At 39.0% G+C, this 23,238-nt stretch overlaps 1 protein-coding gene and 1 long non-coding RNA gene across 7 annotated transcripts in view; both read left to right on the forward strand.

The window, feature by feature from the left end:
* The window catches only part of STIM2 (stromal interaction molecule 2), a 66,022-nt gene extending 59,510 nt beyond the window's left edge, over positions 1–6,512 (forward strand). For 3 of the 5 annotated variants that reach the window (XM_066995735.1, XM_066995736.1, XM_066995737.1), the window contains 2 exons: positions 1,341–1,542; positions 2,342–6,512. In XM_066995735.1, coding sequence (XP_066851836.1) covers positions 1,341–1,542; positions 2,342–2,822 — 683 coding nt within the window. In that variant the 3' untranslated portion in view covers positions 2,823–6,512. Of the gene's footprint in view, positions 1–1,340; positions 1,543–1,816; positions 1,966–2,341 lie in introns of all 5 variants that reach the window. The other 2 variants (XM_066995738.1, XM_066995739.1) reach the window with 2 other exon arrangements.
* A 13,421-nt stretch (positions 6,513–19,933) lies between these two features.
* LOC106033716 (uncharacterized) overlaps positions 19,934–23,238 on the forward strand; it is a 278,677-nt gene continuing 275,372 nt past the window's right edge. For both annotated transcript variants that reach the window (XR_010830990.1, XR_010830992.1), the window contains exon 1: positions 19,934–22,569. This is a non-coding gene — a long non-coding RNA (uncharacterized lncRNA). The remainder of the gene's footprint in view (positions 22,570–23,238) is intronic.

Below are 23,238 nucleotides of genomic sequence, written 5' to 3' on the forward strand. Positions count from 1 at the left end.
TTTTTTACACCAGCAAGTAGGATGGCATCTTATTTACCTGGACACACAGTACAAATTTCCTAAATAGATTCTGTATTCTTCAGTAAACATTTGTTTTTTTAGGAATTTCATTAGTGACACAGGCTTATTTTTTAGCTACCAAAACCTGCTTTTCCAAGTCAATAGGGAATCCATCAAAGTAAAATCAAAAATTTGATTTATGTGATAACTGTCATGTTGGGACTTGGAAGCCACTGTTTATCGCTCAGCCCAGCAGGACACAAAGTCTATGTGCCGGTGAAGGTGCAGTTATTTGCAGTTTTGTGAACGTTACGGCTTCCTGCACTGAAAACAGGAACTGAACCTTTCCTGAGATTCCAGGAAGGGAGACTGTAATCTACCTGATTAACTGGCATCTCAGAAAATAAGATGCACTTTGTGTCAGGCTAGAAATCTTTGTCTACAGTAAATGTTGAATTCTGTTGGTGTGCTAGGTAAACATCTTGAGCAGCAGTAAAGGTGTGGTCTGTGTTATGTTAAGCAAAGTGATGCATTCTGTTGGACAGTGTTAAGAGATACACGAGAAGTCCTGAGGCATAACAGATATCCTGAAAATAGATCTGTAGGTTTCTTTCTGTAAAAGCATTGATGCCTAATCAGTTTCCGAATGAGGAATTGTATGAGAAAGATCATAGTTTGTCACTTCCTGTTAGGTGCTTGAATGGTCAACTCTTGTGTTGCTGTCTCCACCCATTATTTTTTTCCTGAAATTCTTAGCATGGAAAATTAAAACATCAGATAAGAAATTTTTGAGCTTGAAATAAGGTTGAATTATGTATTTGCTATTTTGTTATACATAATATGATTTAGTCTTCCATGTCTAATGTAATTTTCAACTAATGCAGTGTATTTCAGTGCTTGGTTAGGTATCACCTACATTACAAAACTTTTGTGTGCGGTGATATGGAGCTTAAAGAATACAAGTAAAATACAGGATGTTGTGTAATATGCTAACTTGAGTACTGCTATTTTTAGTTTATAAGGGTTTGCAAGTCTCATTAGTCTCTTCCCTCCCAAGGGAGGGTAGTGAGGCAGTGCTGCACATGGTCGGAGTAGTATTTGGCAGGCACAAAACTGCTGCAGTTGGTTAGCTGCTTCATCTAATGGTAGAATGTGTAAGGTGCTGTTGGTCTGCCTTCTCTCTTAACAATAGAGCAAAGGTCCCCTAAATAATCGAGCAATGTCAAAGCTGTTTTAGAATCACTGTGACTGAAGTAGACACCTGCTATTTAGTCTTTAGAGTAGATTTTATTAACATCAATGTCACATGGGGGGTTTGGTTTGCTTTTTCTTTGCCTCAGGGTCCATTGTAAAACCTCCCAGCACACTGGCAAGAAGCAGTAGCTTGTGTCGATCAAGACGCAATGTTGTGCCATCATCTCCACAGTCTCAGCATGCTTTGCACTCCCCTGACCCTGACATCCTTTCTGTGTCGAGCTGCCCAGCTCTTTATCGAACTGAAGAGGAGGAGGAAGCCATTTACTTCTCTGCTGATAAACAATGGTACGGGGACTAGTAAACAGCACTTGGGAATTTGATAGGAGTGTTTGAGGCTATCAGTTTAGAATTAGAGGTTGAACCAAGATGAAAGTTAAAGTAATTTGTAGGATAATATAAATGAATGTAGCCAAAAGGAGCAGAAAGTGTTCATGTCTGGTATGTGTATGTAAATAGCTAGCATGTCATATACAGTTAAGTAATGTTACAATCCAGGGTGCACTGAACTAACCCTGATTCTCCATTACAATATGTTACTGGCTTTTACATCTGAAACTAGGATCAAAAGCAATGTCAGCTACTGGGCGAAGAGAAGATGGATGGTAACACAATTCTTACAGCATGTTGAGCGTGTACCTACTCTTGTTACATGGCCTCATAGGAAAAGGTTAAATTCCTTTTGGAAGGAGCAAATGAGCTTGTTGAAAGGTAGGGACACTTGTCCTGAAGAAACTTTTTGTATATGATAGACTTAAATCTCCTCCTTTCATTTCATAACTTTTCTGACTTCACGTGCCAGAAAGATAGTTTTTGTTCTTTGAAGTGAGATGCAAATGACTGATTCTGGGCAGATCCTGCTGCCCACAAAAATGAAATTGCAGAAAGTAATTATTTTAAGTTTAGGTAATGAAATGATATAATGCAAGTTGTAAGTTAAAATGTTGGACTTAATGTTTTTGTTAATTAACTACTAAGGAAAAGTGGGTGGTGCTTTTAGACTGATATTATTGATTCTAAATTTCCTTTTAATTGCACGGTGGAAATAATAGTTTCATTCTTTTCTCCTTTGTTTGCTCTGACTCAGGGAAGTACAGGAAGCAGGTTCAGAATGTGACTCCTTAAATTCATCCGTTGGAAGGAAGCAGTCTCCTCCATCTAGTCTTGAGATGTACCAGACGCTTTCTCCTCAGAAAGTATCCCGGGAAGAACTCTCACTGGAGGAATCATCTACAGGAGACTCCTCTTCTCTAACTGCAGATATATCCAGGGGTTCTCCTGACTGTGTAGGCATGGCAGAAACTAAGAGCATGATTTTTAGTCCTGCAAGCAAAGTTTATAATGGAATCCTGGAGAAGTCCTGCAGCATGAACCAGCTTTCAAGTGGGATCCCAGTCGTAAAGCCTCGGCACACCTCATGTTCTTCAGCCAGTAGTGACAGTAAACCCAGCCACGAAGCTTCTTCTGTCCCTAGGATAAGTAGCATCCCGCAGGACCTGTACCAAAACGGTGAAAAAAACAAAAAGCCATCAAAAATAAAAAGCCTCTTTAAGAAGAAGTGTAAGTGAGGTGGGCAGAAGAAGCCTTGTAGTAATGTTATAAGTACTGTTTTTTAAATCTTTAGGAATGTAATTCCATTTGAGCCTTCCAGACTGGGTGCGCTAATGGAATACTCTGTAGGTGGATTCTATTTAACTGACTCTGCTGTCAAAGTTTGTGCCAGCTGTCAATGAGAAATCATTAAAAATTTCAGACAGTTTACATTCATTTCTGCCTATTTATTTCTCTTTTTTTAGTTTATTCATAAACCTTTTTTAAGCCACTTTGGACTTCCAAGCTTTAATGAACTAGTAAGCCCTCCTGGGCTTGCCAAAGTTTCTTGTTTACCAGAGCATCTTCCTATCTTTCCATAGAGCTACAACATTTACCTACTGGACTTCAAGAAAAATAAAAGAACTAATTGAATTGCACTACTGTTTTACAGACTGGAAAAGTCTCTCTGCAAGTGAAACTGAAAGACTTGTATTTGAGAAGATGAATCTTTTCACTTTTAGATCTTTGGGGTTTTTAAGTAGAACCTAGAATTTCTAATTGACTTGATTTCTGGAAATGGAAATGCCACGCTTTTATTATGGGAAGCTTTGTTAGATGCATTTATTATTAGAATGGTTCAAGTCCTGCTGTAAAGATCATGTTTTTCCCAGGACTTTCACTGTGATTTCACTTCACTGCAGGCTGTATGATAAATATATATATATATATAAAATGTAATTTAACAAGAGAAGAGGCTCTTGATTCCTTATGCAAGTGATGGATATGAAACTTGACTGAGGACTAAAAATATTCGCTCTCTTAAAACGAGGAGGTGGGGGTAGTAGCTTTTGTTTACAGACTGACAGACAACGGACATTCGGTTTGTGAAAGTTTGTACTGTGGTAAAGATAATAAATTGGAAACATCATTGTGCTTGGGAATGTTCCAATTTTAGCTGATGCTCGTTTCAGAAGTCCTGTTTATTGAAAGCTGTTGTAGGCTACATTGCTTATGCTTACTGCTGTGTATAAGTTATTGTTATATTTTTTGGATTAGCTATTAATGTCTTAATGTCCTCCTTTTGTAAGATTTCATACACTTTATTTTTGTATAGTTTGAAGATTTAGCTGTTCAGACATGTCTGAAGTAAATGGTATAATTTTATAATGCATACTGTTATACTAACTCATAATTTTAGATATAAAGATAGCTATAAAGGTGAGACTCGACATGCTTCGGAAAAAAACAGTTTTTGTTGAGCTTTTATATGGAGAGATGAAATTACTAAGAGATAATAAGGAAGCCTTCTTAGGGCAACAGTTGCTAGTTGCTTGAAAACCATTTTTTTTTCCAACAGTTGGAGACAACAAATGTACTGCTTGAGTAACAGTGCCTTTTATTCAGTTTGTCTGAAAATGTTAATACTGAGCAGGAATTTATTTTGAGGTACATTCCAAAGAAATACTTCTTGCTCTAATGAACACAAGCAATTTACCCAGCAATGACTAAATAGTTTCAGCTCTTCCATAGGGGTATGCTAGTTGCCTCAGTAACAGGTGCCACTGCCAGCAGCCTGTGATCAGGGGCTCATTCCTCGCCAATATGTACATGCTGTACTGTATGAAAGAATTAATTCACTGATTGCCTAATCTTTTTTTGCTAGTAAGGAGCCTTCAACAAAACCTGTAGCTAATTGAAATTTAAATGATACATGTTTTTCTATAATTTTCTATTTAGGTTCCATTGTACATAAACGATGTGTCAGTTCTGTCCTCAATAAGTGGTGGTGATGTTAACAGAAGCATTTACTGTGGCTAGTAAATGGTTAGAGGAGGAGGGTTAGAAGAAGAGATGGAGACGCTACCTATGCAAGTACCTTTAAAAGTCCTGGAACATTGGATTCTTCCTGTTCTCTTACAGAATTAATCAGATTTTTTTTACTGTATGAAAATAAATGAGCGTCATCTATATAAATAAGCATAGGGCAAATAAAAGATTTGCTAAAGTTTGGAGAAGAGACAAATTGGTGGAATAGTAAGTAATGAAATTATATTGTCCCATTCTCTGAATCATCATTGAACAACTGTGGCTGCGGAAGTAGTGATCACAAGGTAGCAATGGTGTCTATAAACTAAGATTGTGCACTCTGTACATGTTAGACTGTCCAAAGGCAGCTATGCAAAAAGACTTGTGCCAGAGAACCACCTCACTGCTGAGACTTCAGAGTTGTAGTTAAAAGCCTGATGAAGTACTTTAAACCTGTACAAAGGGGAAATGCATAAAACTAAGGCACTTCTTTTGGCTCCACAACAGCACAGAAAAGAATACTACCAAAAATGTTCAATTTTGATGTCTGCATTTAAGAAGGCTATAGCAATAATTGAGTTTAAGGTCTGGGGCTGGATAGTAGATCTTGCGGTGTAACATTTGAGGAGTTCTGTCTCTATCATTACCAAAGAAGATAAAGCAGCTTTTTGATACTGGAGAGTAAATATGTACACATGGAGGAAAAAAAAGATTGGTACTGAGGAGAGGGAGGACAGCACTTTCTTAATCCTGACATCAAAGTCATGCAAGCTCAAATACAGAGAAGCCAAAACAGACAAATCCAGTGTTCTGTAGTAACAAAAACTGAAACAGAGGCAGCGGTAAGTTCTTCATTAGCTGTGAATTTTTAAAGTGTTAAGTATCTTTTGTGAAATACACAATTTAACCAGCTTCTAGGGAAAAAAGATAGCATTGTACAAACAAATGAAATTATCATAGTGATAGGTTTTGGCTTTATAGTGGCAAACTTTTGGAGCACAGACTGCTCTCAACACTCAGTTTATCACCAGCTGTCCTGTAACTTTATAGCTGCTACTTAATAAATACAATAGAACTAAAAGCTTAAGTTAATACGATCAGAAGTGGTGAGTAGTGGATGTTGGAGCATAAACTGTAATTGGTTTTAAGTTCAAAGAGCTTTTTTCATTATTTTAATAGAATCCTTATACATTTTGCCACCTTAATTTGTCCACAATCTAAGTGACTTGCATTGCTGCTATTATGGCTACTGTAGAAGTGTTTGTCTTCAAACCTTTAGCATCTTCCTTGTCTACTAAAAAAAAAATAAAATCATTTGGCTTCTACCCATTTTTGGTAAGGTAGAGAAAGGAAATAAGAAGGAAATGTATGTAGAGATCACTGATACCAGGATAGATCCTCACTGGTAGACATCAACTCCAGCATTAATGCTGAAGTACCTGGCATATGTCAACATCTCAGGAGATGATGTGCTTTATAAGGTCCTCCAAGTTTTTCCTCTGTTTGCTTAATGCAAGTTGAACCAGTTGGCAGTCACTGTCCACGAGGATTTCTGTAAGATGTTAATCTGAGACGATCTAGTGTTGTCATTGCTTAGCAGCTCAGGACTTCCTAAGCCCTAAACTCAGAATGGTTGTGGTCAGAGTACTTTTTTTGAGCTTTTATAGCCAAAATACATGTTTTATTTTAAATTCTTCAGTACATTTTCAGAAGATAAGGATCTTTCTTTAAATATATTGTTAAAGAATCATTTGTCAGCACAGGGGCCCCTTTGTAGACACTGCCTAAATGGTAACCTCTTCAGGGAAAATCCTCTTAAGTATTTAAGTCTTTCACCTGAAAGAGGAAGAAATGTCAAGAATGTGATTCTATATCAAGAAGTGTACCGACAATTAAAAAAAGGGGCAAAACCCAACGAACTCCCAACCTTCTAGAACCAAACTTTTCGCTAGTTCTTTCTGAAGACTGGGATTTTTCTCTTCCCTAATAATATGAAAAAATGTAGGAAAGTTATTCCTGATTGTGTGGGGAATGCTTTTGACTAGACTATTGTGAACCTTGAGATTAAAGCAGTTGATTCATTTTCTGTGGTCAGTGATGGAATTTAAAGCTGCGTATGTGCAGTTCCAGGCATATCAGTACATTTTTCTTTCCCCACTTCACTGATACCTAGGCAGCAGATTGCTTTCTGATGGACAATTTGCTGAAACAGGGAAGCTTCTCCATCATAGTCAAGGTTATAATGATCCTTCCTCATCTGGAAGCCTTGGAGATGGTGAACCCAAGAAGACTTCGGTTTGTGATATGTATGGATGCAAGCTTGAGTTAGGCATTAATTTTGTGACTGACTAAAAGCCTACAAAGACAATTAGAAATTAAGCTTACAGTATTTTGCCCTTTTGCTTCTCAACCTGTGGGAAAGGAATGTGCAGAGGAGAGAGAACCCTAATTAGCATTTCTCATACCTCCAGCTTTTAGAGCTTCAGGATAGTTTTATTCCATTTCCAAGATACATTACTGAAGAAGGATTACTACCTTAATTTTATAATGTATGCAAAGAAGCATTTATTTTCCATTTACTTACAAGAAAGGGAGAAGAATGTAAATAAACCTGAGTGTTTAACTTTTTTTTTGAAGCTAAATAGAGGAATCACTGGTTCTTGGACCTCTTTACTACTTGCTTATCTCCTTGTACAATATGTTAAGTATGATGAACGAGGTTTTCTCATCTGTTCCGGTTGCACTGACTGAAGTGATGTGTGTTTGAAACACAGCTTGCTCAGAATTTCTCTAAGCATTTTAATCCTGGGTATTGCATCTCCATTGAATAATGGTTAAGCCTCTAAGGCTGTTTGATTTCAAGTGCTGGTAAACTTTTCTGCTAGTAACTCTTAAACACTGACTTTTTGGTATAACCAATAACCAAAAAAGGCTTTTGCCTGTAGTGTTTGTGTGCTTGATAGCATGTAAATGTTTAGGTAACAGTTCTTTTGAGGCTATAGTGCCAATTCAACAGTGTCGTACACATTTTCATTAGATGGCTTTCCCTTCAAGCCCTTTTTGAGATGGTGCTGGTCTGAAATTCCACTTAGTCCTTTCTTGCATAAACAGAATGTAATGATTCGTATAAATTAAAACAACTTTAAACTGTTATTCCCAGTTGCTCTTGCATCTGACATCGCTTAAGCGAGATGGCAGCACTCACCAATCTGCTGTCTTTCAGCAATAAAACGGATGCATTCCATTTTTTGCTCTCTAACTGCGAGTCCCATGCTTACCAAATCTGGAGTGTGTGCTCTGTGTATTCGATGCCTCTCTGAAATGAAAAATGGTTAGGTTGGCCTCAGATGTTAAGGGCAGCACAGGGGGGAAAAAAATTCCTTTTGCTCATTGCATAGGATGAAAAAGAGTGCCAAGGTATATCACCTGCTTCTAAGTCAGAAGACTAAATAATGCTCACAATTTATATTGCTGGAGATGAGAGGTACATTCAATCTCAAAACTTTTGGATCAGTGACTTTGTCCAAGAATTAACCTTTCTTCTGTAGAAATTTGCAGGGCATTGACTTGACATTTCCATTCTATTTTCAATCCAGCATTAAATTTGGTAGTTATAGCACTAACTTGTGATTGCCAGAGCTCAGAGCTGTTTCAGATAATGATTTCAGTAGTGTGTCTTAAAGCTGATTTTGGTTTAGTATGTGTTGAAGAAATCTGAATTAACTCTTTCTCCTTTACATTCCTTTTACTTTAATTCAGCTCAGTTCTTTGTGATCCCTCTACTGTTACAAAATAAATACAGGTACTGATACTTGATTAATGTTTGTTTAGAATACATTTTTTTAATTAGTAATTGTTAATTACTAATAGATAAGTGATAGAATAGTTACTGCTTTTAAAGACTAAGTCATGGTTGGATATAGTTGTAAAAATGCTGCTGTACTTCAGTTGAGCTAGGTACGGCATTGACCGGTGCAATTTCTGTATGAGTGGTGAAGTTATCCTTCTTAAATTCTCCTTTGTTTTGTATCTTAACTTGAAGCTGCCCAATTATTTTCAGACTTGAATTTGTTTAAGGTCAGTATGTCTAGTCCTGACAAAGGTTGGCCAGTTGTCAGCCATCAGCCCGTTCTTACTGGAATTAATTAAAAGTGGTCTTCTGCAGAAACAATCATCTTGAATATTTGTACTAGCTTGTTAGATGGTAGAACAGGTTCCTGGAGGTCTTCAGGTGGAAGGCAGAGAACTGGAGTGAACCGGGTAACCTGTGTTCTTTTCTCAGCTTTGAAATCCATCTCCCAGTAGGACTGAGTCTCCCCAGGGGAGTGTAGATGTACTTACTGCTTGAAACTCTGTAGTTAATTATATTTGGCTAATTCTAATAACTTGCATGTGCGCTTTGCTTGCTTGCTTTTCAATAGCTGACCTAAGCCATGGGAGATCTTAGGGGTTTGTTTAAAAATTGGTGTTGGGGTGGGAGAAATCTGCCAGGTTATGGACTGACTTGAACAAAAAACATCCCAGCTTGTGGTTTAAAGGACTTGTTTAAATAGTTCTTAATGAAATGAATTGGATATCATGTGTTTTCATACTGCACTCCTGCAAGCAACAAAAATAATTACATTTAACCCCACATTTTAGCAAGGCTATTTGGGAGATGTTTTTCCCTGCTTTTATTTTCAATTTAAAAAAAAAAAACACACAAACATTTAGTAGTGAGCGTTCAGCATATTAATGCCTGACTGAAAAGACTAGCAGAATGAGTGATTTGCATTGTTTTTTTTAATTACAGCTTTATAAAACTGTAGATACTTGCATAAAGCCCATCATTGGATATAGGTTGTTTTTCAATGACATAGCAAGAAGAGGACCAAGACAAGTAAACAAGTGCACAATCTAAATCTTTCTTAAAATGCTTTACTGTTCTGGGAAGTTATGTTGTCCTCCACGCAGATTCTGCTCTTCCTCTACTTGCTCTTAGCTGCTGTTTGTTTTCATTAGCCGAACTAAAATAAGAAACAAAGCCCTGAGACCGACCAGTTTCTGTCTCTCTAATATATACACAATGTACTTGCTTTTAACTTCATCTACTGCATGTTGTTAATGCTGTACACAGATGCAATTGGAGTATTTCTTTGGTGTTGTACAGCATGATGCATTTCATTCCCCTTTCTAGTTTACCTCCCATTGGCTATATATTGCTTTACAACTGGAAAAAACTGAGTTTTTGGGAATTGAGTCTGTTTGCATATGAAATCTTTTTTTTTCCTGTGAGTCTTATGAGAAATGTCCTGCTTGGAGAGTCTCAGACAGTATTTTCCTGTGTTTATTCATGTTATTTTGCTTTATTTTATAAGTGGATATTGATTTCTGATGTGTTGTTACACTTAATGTTGAATAAATCTGATTTCCGTTTTGAAAAGTGAAACTGTGTTAGTGAAAATGTTATGTAATGCTAATTCACTTTAGACTTTTCCCAGAGTATATAAACTTTGATTTTTTTATTTTTTTAAAAACTTGAGAATTTTTTTTTGTTATGCTTAGGAGTCTGGCCAGTATTTCTTTGCTTACCATGTTATCATTAAATTTGATATCAATTGTACTGGGAAGAGGAAGGTGGAGACACTTTGGGCAGATAGGGTGCTACAGTTAGGCTTGGAAATGCTGAGTCTTAGGGCTCTTGCTTGAAAGATCCTTTGACTTTGTAAGTTGTTTCATACTATGAAGATTTAGGATTTGGGGGGGAGTGGGGTGTTTCTTCTGAACAAAGTGAAAAGCCTTTCCAATTAACTATTGGTATGGTGCCTTGTGATTTTGATCGTAAGGAGTAGTTTGAGAATCCTTAGGCTCTCTTAAAAGTTCTTACTGTTTAATATTCCTTACGTTGCTAACTCTTCACAACTCTGAGAAGAAGCACAAGAACAGTTTTTTTTAAAATGAATTGTCTTGTAACCACTGCTGCAAACTGAATGCCTTACATCTAAAGTCCCACCTATCTGAAGGTGTTAAAATTGCAGTGAGATAAGCAGGTGAATGACAATACAGGTGAGGGACCATGGAAACAGTGTGATGGTGTTCAGACAACTTATAGTGCAAAATAAATTTTCTTCCCTGGAGAGAAACGGGTTATTGGAAAGCAAAACTATAAGTTATTCCCAGTTGTAGTCCAATACAGCCCACTTCAGAAGCAATGATGTGGTGGTGTGTGAGATGGTCATTGGCTTCACTTCACTTTGTCCTTAGTATCTTTGGTTAAACTTCATATATGAATCAACTCTGCATCTTTAGAGAGCTAAATTACTTTCTGTTGGGGACCGACCATTCATTTCTCTGGCAAGTTGTGAATGAACTTATTTTAGCATAGGCTGTAAAAAATGTCTTTTTTTTTTAGCTGTTAAATTTGGCACCCAGGCAAGTGGACCACAGAGCATTCTAATCCCATGGGATGATAGTGCTGAGCTTTGGATAATGACCAGTTTCAGCAGGCTGGGATCCAGTCACTGAAGTTAGATTTCTTTCATTCTAGATGAACTACTTTTGATTACTACAGAATTAAAGTCCATTTCCTGACCCTGTCAAATTTAAGCTTTTAAACTGACAGTTTTAACAGTTCCACTGGGTGCTGGCATTGCTTGCGAACGTCTGCAGTATCCTGCTCAGCCTTAGTGAGGTGAAGGCCAGGGGTCTTCTGTATTCAAGGAGTGGCTGAAAGCATTCCAGAAATATCTTCAGAATCTCATACTGGATTTCCGTTTGTTCCATACATTTTATTTAAATCTACTCATTCTATAACTTCTGTCATTAGTACTGGTTTTATACAGGGAAAGCTTAGTGATATGAAAATATTCTAGAAGTTGTATGCCACAGTTACCACGTGTGGGTGAAGGTGTGTGAATACACAGGTGGGTGAAGAAAGGCTGGAGACAGGGGGTCAGGAGAAGCTGTATACCACAATTTACCTGTGCTCTGAAATGCAATCTAGAGGAATCATTGGGAAGATGAGTTGTATGCAAGGGACGTTTGAATACAAACTTTTTAATTGCTGAAGAACTATTTTTTTTTTCTTACCCCCTTCTAGTGTCATGATAAAAATCCTCTTTTAAGGGTTCAGAGGCAAAATCCTGAAGAGGATTGTGAATAAAAATACTGGTTTGGGGAAAAAAATCCATTCTGTTTTCTGCTCCAAATATAAAATACGTTAATCTTTTTCTAGTATTTTTAGAGGAAGTAGATGAAAAGAATGAATGTTATTTGGGATGTTTTATTTGTCTGTCTCCAATGGTATGTATATCCAACGTTATCTGCCAGAAATGCTTCAAGATAGATGGGTACAGAATAAAACACACCAGATCTTGTGGTGTTTAAAGCATGTTCTTTTTTTTTAGCCTGCTGTTGTCTAGTTAAAGTAGATAAAAGCTTGGATAGCTGTAGTTTACGTTGCCAGAGATTTTGATTAATTTCTGTTTGGGACTGAAGAAGCAGCAGAGACATAAGAAAGAAAACACCAAGTCTTGGAGAAAGTTGATGAAAATTAATGAGTCACCAGTATGTAACAAGCAAAGGTCCTCTGAAAGTAGACTTCTCATGAGGCTTATCGCACTTCCTAAAAAAAACTTCCATTAATAAGTCCACAATGAATTGTTCAAAGGTGTGCTTTAGCTGTAGCGTTTCTGCTTTGTGTGTGTTTGGATTCGTAAACAGCAAGAACTCCAAATTTAATTAGAAGTAAAAAGAACAACCAGCTTCAGCTATGAAACTTCAAAGAGGAAAGAATACATCATTTAAAGATGAGTTTTCTAGCGTAAAGTAACCAAATACAGCAGCAAGCTGTGTATCAGTAAGCTTGATTTCTTTTGATAAGCTGCTCAATCCATCATTATCTCAACGTGAAGTTGTTTTGTAGCAAAACTGACTTTTTTCTTGTGTAATGCAAAGAAGAGTCTCTGGAGTGCAATTTATCCCCTTAAGTGTGTACCTTCTGCAACCTCTGTTGCCTAAGCAAGGCCTGGGATACCTCTGCTGCTTTGCTCTTGTCAGTGTATTTCATCAAACTACAGGCAAACCCAAGATTTTTTTTGAAAAGTTCTAAGTTTTTATTGGAATTTTGTTTTGTGGAGCGTGGAATACTTCATTTTAAGATTCCTGGCAGGTCTAGCCAGAGCTATTGGGCTTTGCTAGAGGCCACAGTCTGAGCCGACTGCTGTGCCTACTCAGTGCATATATTGCTAATATTAGCCATAGACAAGCACGTTAGTTTTGTTGAGACTCTGTAGGGAGTGGAAACAGTTCTCACCAAAATATTGAAATGTTTTCTATCTAAAACATGACAGTATAGGAGGAAGCCTTGAAGTAGATCTACTTACTTCAGCTGACTCAGGTTATTTTTTGAACAGGAAAATCAATATTACTCTGTCCTTCAACATCCCAAAGTAGTGAATAAAGGAGAACATAATTTCCTCTTACAAAGGGCTACCAAAAAAATTGTTCATGACATAGATGCCAAGAGTTAAGACACTAAAAGGAGTAAAGTAATATGCTCGTATAGCTGATAGGAACAGTGAAGGCACCATGGTTCCATGTTAGGTTTATCGGTATTGAACTTCGTTAATGATGGAAAAGATGAAATGTAAGCAAAGGAAGCAAAAGACATATTGGAAATTCAGTGTAAACAAGACAAATATAAAGAAGTGTAGATGAGTGATTAGGTGATTGGTTTTGATAAATGTAAGTTAGAAATGTCAACTACTCGATCCCTAGAATGCTCTGGATGTAATTCATTACTCGTGAAAGAGACTTGGCAGTCCAAGTGAGAACTCGGTGTTCAGCTGCTTGAACATGTAAGATGTCGGGATTGGAACTGGGTATATAAAAAATGGCGATTGTGCAAGGTGATCGTTAGCTGCCATGACACTAATTTCTCTTAAAAGCTAATTTTGCTCTTCTTGAATCAGTCATGTTGAGGGATTTAGTATATACTCTTCAAAAACACTTGGCTCCAAAGCCCCACCCAACCTGGCCTTGAACATTTCCAGGGATGGGTCATCCAGGGCTTCTGTTCCAGTGCTTCACCATCCTCAACGCAAATAATTTCTTCTTAATATCTAATCTAAATGTACCCTCTTTTAGTTTAAAACTGTTACCCCTTGTCCTATCACTGTATTCCCTGATAAAGGGTCTATCCCTATCTTTCCTCTAGGATCCCTTTAAGTACTGCTATAAGGTTTCCCCAGAACCTTCTCTTTTCTAGGCCAAATTATCTGAACTCTAACTGCCTGTCTTCATAGGAGACTTGCTCCAGCCCTCCGATCATCTTTGTGATCCCTTTGGATCAGACGATCATCTTGGCTTTTTGGCTTCTGCCAGATATTTCAGTATTCCTGTGGAACAAAATTGTTCTGAGATTTGTATGGAAATAAATCAACCTTCCTTGGCATGAATTAGCTGCAACTGCAAAGGCTATTTTGGATCTGTATCTGCTGTAGTTAAGAATACCCAAGAGTCCTATTTTCCAAGGGAGCTCCAACAAACCTATTATCAAAGAGCTGTGATTGATTTTGTTGCATTACAACCGAACGTTAATTTTCTTCTTTTGTTCCACAGGGAGAAAGGGGCGTATGTTTTCCATCCCTTTAAGGATGATCTTCATCTCCAAGAACTGTGTAAGCTGGCATATGTTAAATTCTGAACATCAATGGAGAAGGCAGCACTGTAATTCACACATTTTGATTTGACAGCTAGGTCGCAAATATGCTAACGTTCAACTTGTTGGTTATTATTGCTGCTCCTTTTCACAAGGGAAAATTAGTATGCACATTTGAGGATGGCTTCTTTACAAAGAGTTATATAAACTAGGCAGGCAGCTCAATTTCCTAGCTGTTTATGAAAAGGCCTTTTATTTCTTACTATATTCCCAGTCTGGGAGAAGTCAAACATTCATTTGAACAGAAAAGCTTGGAAGTTGAACAAATAGCTCCTTCACTTAAATGCAGCCCGAACTCTTCTGAAACACTAGCTGTTTCTATTTTTTTCTTTCTTGAGGGTTTTACAGTGTTGAATCACTGTTTTAGTGCTGTGTTCAGGATATATCACATTCAAAATTCGTCTACGGAAGACTTTAGGGAAATCTGTGTGTCCATGCTTTTCCATGCAAGGAATAAGCAGATGAGAGAATTTCACTTCGCTCTTAGGTCACCTAGCTATGGAGGAAGGAACAAGTCAGTTGCATATTAATAAGAGGCTTCTCTGAGTCTGAAATAAAACCAGAAATTCTAAAAGTAAACTAAGCAGAGAAAAGCCTAATAGGAAATAATATAACACTAAAATTTGACTGTCCTTACTACTTGAAAATAGCTGTTCCCAATGCATTAGTTCCTAGACAGTTGCAGTCACAGACTCTGCTTCTTAGATTGAACCTATTGACCTTTGAGGTATGACTTCCCAAATTCAAACAAAACCAATGTGAAGCCATGTGGTGAATGGGGCTTCTTGACTTTGTCATTCCCAGTCTTTGCATGGTGTGTCTATTTCTCGCAGCAGCTGTAATAGTTTAAAGCTCCTGGTAACTGTGTTAGGAGCTACCCTCAGCTTGTGCAGGGTGATTAATTGCTTTGAGGAGATCACTAAATTCTTAGTGGCCTCCTGTTGTCATTGAAGCTGTGATGTTTGTAGTGGTTTGCAACAGCAATGGACACCTGATTTGATCAATACTCCACCGCAGGCTGTAGTTAGTGGAAGCAATGAAGAATTCAGAGATGGAAGAATAGGACAGTCAGGAATTGAAAAACTGAATCAGTATTAGTTTTCAGTGAAATGCTGCTGCTGGATTGTAAATCTAAAATCAGATGCCTCCTTGAATTTCCATAGCTTAATTGTATGGACACCAGAAGGATTTGCCAACACTCGTTTTTAAATTGTTTTTGAATAGTACCCTATTCACTTGAAGCACTTAAATAGTGCCCCATTAACTTGCCAGCTTCAAACTATAACTCATGCAAGTTACCTTGGTCATTTATTTTTCCAAATTATCTTATTGGAAGACTTTTAATTACTATCACTTCTACTACATTTCTGCCCCATCTCTGCTAGCATTACATGGTCAGCTGAAACTAGCAAATTTTTGCTGAGTAATGCTGGAAGTGTGACAAGACCTTAATTACTGAAGTTTTGTTTACTTTCCCTCCACAGCACCATAAAACTGGATTCTGCAAATGCAGAGAAAATGGTGTCATGTATATGACTGCATGTCTTTATAGCATAAGGATATGCCTTACTGTTACACGTGCTTTGCACCATTGCAAATCATTTGCTCATTGTGCTTAGTGAAAATGAAGTAGTATAGTGTTCTCCTTAATTTCTGTTTTCCAGTGGTAAAATACAGCTGTAATATCTTGCTCACAACTGTCAACAGGTTAGCTTCATGAATCTTTATGCAGCCATTTTCACTGGATGTGGTAACGAGTACTCTGCAAATACCCTACAAAACTACAGGTCTTACAAAGCTGCTTTTAATGAACCAGTGGGACTTGGTTCCTTTGCTTTCAACAGCAGCCAGCCCCAGCTGAGCTTTCCTCGTGTACTTCAAGTCTGTATTTGATCACCCTGTGTAGACTGCAACTGCTTCTGCTTTGTCCATTTTGAGGCCCTTACTTGATAGGACACAACCCAGAGCAGTTCCTCTGGGTTCAGTCTAATGAAATAGCTACTACCTAGCACAGCAAATCTTACAGTAATAAGGTGGGGGGGGGGAAGAAGACTTCCTTACGAGAAATTCATGTTGCCCGCTTTGGACTCTACATCAGCTAACAATGTGGGCATTGACGTACATATGTATATGTAAGGTGTATGGCTAAAGTTTAGAATAAATTCCCACTAACACCTTAGGACAGCAACGCGGCTTTCAAGTGGAAAAATTCTGTTGTTTTGTCTGTCACTTTGAAGTGGAAGATTTCTGTTGTTTTCTGGTCCTTCAAAGGTAACTATCAACACAGGTAGTACCTTTGGATCTTTGCTTTAATGAATGCAAGTAAATAGCGTAATACATTTCGATTAAGCTTCACATGGGAGGTTCAAATCTAGTTCTTACTGTTGCTCATTTGCTTTGTGAGTTTTAATTAAAACACTTCAATTGTTCTGTAAAATAAAGGTAATAGTGACTTGCTTCCTGCAGGGGGTTGAATAAATGTTAAGCTTCTGTTAATTGAAAGTGCTATTCTGAGTTCTAGGTATTAGTAATTCACTGGATTAAGGGATGAAACTCTTCTGAGAGTTTCCTCCTGCAAAGAAGCCTTGATTTTCAAAGCTACATGAGACTCTACTCTGTCTTTCAGGACACACTAATCTATTCATTTTCAAAAAAAAAAAAGTGGAAAGTAAAATGAAAAGCTAGGAAAGAGTATAAAAATAACAAGTGGGTTTGACCTTTCTTCATCTTAAACAGGGAGTTTCAGAAAGTGACAGATGATGGGGGAAGGAAAGGAAATCTGAGAATGTAAAGTGGCATGGAACTGTTACAAAAACTTTCAACAGTGCTCTGTATCTATTTCACAGATGTATTGCTAGTTATTTTGAAAACCACTGTAAATTAATGGAGTAATAGAAAGGAATGCACAGGCTTATCCTGACATTGCTGCTCATTAGCTGAAGGCATGGACATGTACACTGCTAAAGCAGATTCCCTGTTTCTGGAGTTTGTTTCCTTTGCAGGAGGAGAGCCTTGCAGCTTGACTTGTTTGATATGCATGTTCAATGAGCCCACCTAGAATTTCAGAATTATCGAGATGTCTGATTAACCTGCTAGTGGATTGCAGATAGCATATGTTTTCTGAGAATGTTGGGCTGATCTCCTTCCATATGTTGATTTTGAAGTGTACTGAGGGAAAATGTCCCTCCCCTCCCTTTTTTAAACCTTTATTCACTCACTAGAACATGGATCACAAAAGCACAGAACTGCTAAGATTGGAAGAGACTGTCTAACACGATGGCCCTTTTTTCAAATTGCTGTTTCCCACAGCAGGCTCTTAGGGCTGTGCTCAGTTTGGTTTTGAGTGTCTTTACAGCTGAGGACTCCACAGCCTCTCTGGGCAACCTGTCCTGTGTGTGATCAGCCTCAGTTAAGGAAAAATAAAAAATTCTTGGATGGAATTTCTCACTTGAAGTTACGGCCATTTCCTTGTGTCTTTTTACTGTGTACCACTGTGAAGAGTCTGGCTTAGTCTTTTATTCTTGCTCTCACCAGATACTGATGCACATCGACAAAATTCTCTGAGCCTTCTCATCTATAGGCTAAACAATTCCAGCTCTCTGAGCCTGAAATATAGTGATGAAAGTTGCTCCTGTCTTGCAGTCATAAACACGGTCCCTTGCTGGAGCTGTTCCATTATGTCCATCTCTCTCTTGTACTGGGGAGCCCAGTACTGGTCACAGCACTTACAGTGTGACATACCAACGGCACTGAGTGGAGTGGAAGTATTACTCCCCATTGCCTTTTGGCAATGATATTCCTAGTGCAGCCTAGGAGGCGGCTGGCCTTTGTTTCAAGGGTACGTTGCTGGCTCATGTTCAATTTCTTGTCTACCGGGATCCTCCAGCCTTTTTCTGCAGGGCTGCTTTCCTTCCAGTTGGTCCCCACCCTGTGCTCGTGCATGGCGTTGCTCATCCCCCGGTGCACAACTTGGCGTTTTCCTTTGCTGAGCTTCACAAAGTTCCTGTTAGCTCATTTCTCCAGGCTGTTGAGGTCCCTATGAATGGCTGCATGCTCTCCAGTGTATCAGCTGCTCCTCCTCATTCCCATATCATCTGCCAACTTGATGGTGTGCTCTATCCTGTTACCCAGGTCATTAATGAAGAGTTTAAGCAGAATTGGGCCCCAGTTATCAGCCCCAAGTGTGTGCCACTAGTTACTGGTCTTCAGCTGGACTTTGTGCTGCTGATCACAACTTGTTGAGCTTGGCAGTTCAGTCAGTTTTCAGTCTGCTTTACTGCCAATTTATCTAGTCTGTATTTTGTCAGTACGTGTATAAGAACATTATAGGAGGCAGTCAAAAGCCTTGCTGAAGTTGAGATAAACCATATCTGCTGCTCTCTGCTCACCCACTGCACTCATCGCTTCATTGTGCACTCCACTGCACCCTTCATTCAGTTAGCAGCCTGTTCAGGCATGATTCCTGTTTTGTAAATTCCTGCTGACCAATCACTTTTGGAAATGGCTTCCAGGATGATTTGATCCATCACCTTGTCATGGTTGGAGGTAAGGTCAAGTGGTCTGTAATTCCTTGGATCTTTCTCCTTGTCCTTCTGGACACTGATGAACTGTGATAATTCACCATACCCACCCTTCACAGCACTTGAGCTGTGTGAGCTCTCTCGCCACATCTCACTGGGGGCATGGAGCCCTACAACTGCATGCAGACCTCTAATTTTTACTGTTTGCTCTGTGTGCTGACAGTGTTAGTGTACAGGCAGAGAGGCAGTCATACTAATTTCCTGTTGATACCATGACCAATACTACAGAATACTACTACCACAACACAAAAAAGTTATTGAAACTTTAAGGAAATGCTCTTCACTTTTTCTCTGCTTTGGCGATGAGAAGAAAGGAAGTACTGGAAGACAAGGGATATCGGTTGCTGCTCTCTATTGCTAAGACCTTTTTACACCCTGTTTTTAACAATAGTAAGCAGTCAGCTCCCCAGCAAGCCCAAACTGCACTGCACCGTTAAGAAATGTGGCAAAGGTTGAGAGGGGAAAATGTTCATTGACTACTGGAAGAACGGTCAAGTGAAAGAACGTGAGGGATAGGGTGTTTGGAGAAACTGTGATGCTCAGACGGCAAATGATTGGAAGTAGGACAAGACTAGCAGATTTGAACAGACAGGTGAATGTAAGAAGAGAAGTAGTGAGAAGAGATGAGAGTAAACAAACAATTGGATGGGGAAATGTTAATATATAGTCCCACAAGTGGCAAGAAAAAATGCTCAGAAGAAACTACTACTCTGAAAAGTATCCATGCTTCATAAACCATATAAAAATGAAATGCTCTGTTTTGAGTAATCCTTAATTTTTAATTGCTCTGTTCTGGGATGTATGTATGCTGATGTGATTTGAATGGAACCGGAGACATTGTTCTTTCAAGGGCTTGCTTCCCCATACTCTGCTTTAATGCCTTTCTTTCCTGCGTTCCTTGGGTATGATAATAGCATTCAGTGAATCATATCAGCATGCAGAGCTTAATTACTGTTTGCAGAACACTTAGGTCCTCAGATGAGGTGTACTATGTGCATCCGGTGCAACATATTATTGACAATAAACACAGGCTATTTTTAATTCCGTCAGCAACTCCTTCTTGGTGCTTTTCCTATCACAAAAGCAACTCTATGAGGATGGCTGTGATAAGTCATGTCAAGGTCCAGCTATCTCACTATCTAGTCTCCAGGAATAGCAGGTGTTTAAGGAAAAGAACCGTGAAAAAGACAGATGCTTTATCAGACAAACCCTCCTGGCTTCAAGCAACAAATATTTTAAAGATCTTGCAACCCAGAAGCTGCATCGAGTACCTGCCTCTGAAGGGAATTCTTGTCCCTACCTTTTCAACCAGTGCTTGGTGAGCTGGGGATTAACCCTGCAAACACTCCTAAGGGTGTTGTTCTTCTCTGCCTGAGAGAGAGAACATAGAGGAAAAGAAATCATATATTTACTCTGTTTAGTTGGAAGTAAATCTCCATCTACCATGATGATAAATGTATTTTGGTCACCAGAGGAAAAAATATTATGCACTATTTGGTACTTTGACATAACTGTTCGTGGAAGAGCTAAGAGTATGTCCTTTCAGCTCCCAGAATAAGATGATTTATTGCTTTAAATTTATCTGAATCTTTAAAACAATAGGTTCATATCCAAGGAGAGACCAGTTCTTCACCCTTGTGAGCTACAGAACTGGAGTCAGATGCATTAATTCATTTAATAAGATGCTAAAATTCCAAGGTTTTATATAAATTAAAAAAAATATATATCTGTGTAAGGAATTGCTTTGCTTTGCCGTGTCCTCCCTTTTCCCCTCCCAACTGATGGACAGTGTTTTGCATATCCACTGGCAGCAGATTTTTTTTATTCCTGAGGAATAGAGATATTTGGAAATGTGATACATATATGAACTGGAACCATTTTTATGTTAAATTGGGTTACAATTTCTCAATTTGCACAAATAAACCAATTTGTAATTTAAAATCCTGTGAAGAGAATTCTATCCCATTTGTATGGGGAAATGGATAACTACTCTGTGAAATCTTGGAAATATTTGGACATGTTTGTAATGAAAGGGCCAATAAAAATGTAAATGATCTCAACTGTATTTATATATTTTGCCTAGTTCTCTGGCAATGCTGCTGATTTTGATAATGAGCAGCCTACTAAGCATTTTTTAAGCATGATTAAAAACAAAACAAAACCACAACTACAATATTTGCATTTAGTTATCTGCCACCGAAGGTATCTCTTCCATTTCAAATTAGTCAAGCAGATAGTAAGTGTTCACCAAATCTTTTCATCTTGGTCCTAGATTTTACTCTAGGTGGCAGAGTTGTTCTATCTATATTATGTGAAGAACAGACTAAGAAACAAAAAATGGTTAATGATGTGTAACTCCTCGTTGTGAATAATTCTTGCTTCCTAAATCAGTTGCTTTATTTTTCCAATAGTGTCAGCTTTATCAGTAAGCAGGTAGGATTCATAAGCTGTGTTTTTGAGAGAAAAAATTGTTTTCTTCATGAATGCTGCATGACTCAATTAGAAGCTGCAGAATATTTTGTAAAGTATAATTGCTACGATAACACTGATACTGGGAGCATGTTTTGGGGAGTGTGCATGAACTGCCACGTGTATAGTTTCCTGGGAAGGACTGAGGTTGGGGGAAGAGTTCATCTTTCCAACAGTTCCAAGTGTTATGCCAATATGTAATTCTACAGAAAGTACAATCATGGGCTAAATGCTTGCCTTTGGTTTGTGGACTGTCTTGACTTGTTTTTCTCTAGTGTTGGCCTGTTGCAGTACTGTCTGCCCTGTATTTTGAATTGAACTCACCCTTTACTCACACTGGGTGTAACTTTTCAGTACTACACAATTAATACAGTGTTTGCCTGAGCATACCTGAAGCAAACGCAGAAGGTGCAAAACACCAATGGCAACTCGTCTGTTGATACTTTTGAAGTGTATTTTACTTTATCACATAACATTAATCAGAAATCTGTAAAGGTATGTGGAGTATGGGATTTTTTTTTTTAAATTTTATTTTTTTAAGATTATCCAATCTAAGACCTTGTCAAATAGGATGCTAAGAAAAAGTGGGAAGCAGTAACCGAAATAGACATAGACCTGTCAGAAAAACATAGCATGGATGAAGACAAGGAACAAAATAATTGATGGGCTATCAGCAAACTGCAGGCAAACTTTTCAGGTGATAAGGATGAAACCTGAGGCTCTAGGGTGCTGCAAGGATTTATGGAGCTATGCAAACTTATGGGGCAATGTGCAAGGGAAGGGGCTTAGGGAGGAACAAAGGGGGAGTGGACAGAAAGGGGTGTAAAAGGGGCTGGTAATATGTAAAATGGGGCCAGTCAGTGCTCTTACCTGAGTCCTGTGCCTGATCACAGCAGTCTGTCCTAGCCTCTTACAAAATCCTTTTTAAATCTTGTTCACCTGTGTATGCGAGTGCTGCAAGGACAAGGTGTCAGCTAGTGGGGTCTGGTGTGAGTGGATCTGGGGCTTGCGACTGCAGTCAGACCAGGGGTGTAGGTGCCCTGCAGCCGGTGGGGGTCCTGGTCCCAGCTACTGGAGCTTTGCGGGACTTACTGGGGACTTGGTGCCCAAACCCCTGGGGCAGGAACAGTGCGTGCCCCCCATCAGCTGCTGGGGGAAAGAGTGTGTGCATCTCCCCAAACCTGGTGAGCCTGTCATCTGCCAGCAAACCTCCAGCTGGAGCAGCAGGTGAGTGAAGGCCTGCTGGGCGCGTGAGAGGGCTGGGGACCTGGGCAGGGCTGTTGGATGGGCCGTGCTGGTACATGGGGATCTGGGAATGTGTGTGTGCTGGTAACCCGGTGAATGTTGAGCGTGTGCCTGCACCTGTGTGTGCTGTCTCTGCCAGCTGAGGAGGAAGGAAGGGGGCCTGGCTGGTGGTGCTTCTTTTATGGCAGTCCTGTGCGTGGGTGCTGTTGAAGACAGCGACTTGTCGGTGGCGGTCTGTGACCAGCCATGTCAGCATGCCCTCCGTGTCTGTTTGTGGATGCAGGCTGTGTTTCTGCGTGTCTCCAGGGCATGCTCAGCTGGGTGAACCTGCAGAGGGGAAAGCAGCAGCCACATCCCCAGCCCGGGCAGAGACCCTGGGCACTGGGCCTAGCAGAAGGGGCCTGCGCCAGAGCAGCCTGAGGAGGCCGCACCCACCGTCCCTAACAGGGTTCTTTGTTCTGGAAAAACATCAAATAATGAGAAAAACATTATGCTGATATATTTTTTTTTTGATTGTGAAAAGGGAAAGGAAGTCTATAAACTATATTTTTGACGTAAAAGTTTTAGGAAAATGTGAATATTTGAATTTTTGAAAAATATGTAAGTTAGCTTGACTCAAAGGCTCCAGTATTTTTAAAGAGGAATGAAAGA

The sequence above is a fragment of the Anser cygnoides genome, chromosome 4, assembly GCF_040182565.1.
Source record: "Anser cygnoides isolate HZ-2024a breed goose chromosome 4, Taihu_goose_T2T_genome, whole genome shotgun sequence".
NCBI lineage: Eukaryota > Metazoa > Chordata > Aves > Anseriformes > Anatidae > Anser > Anser cygnoides.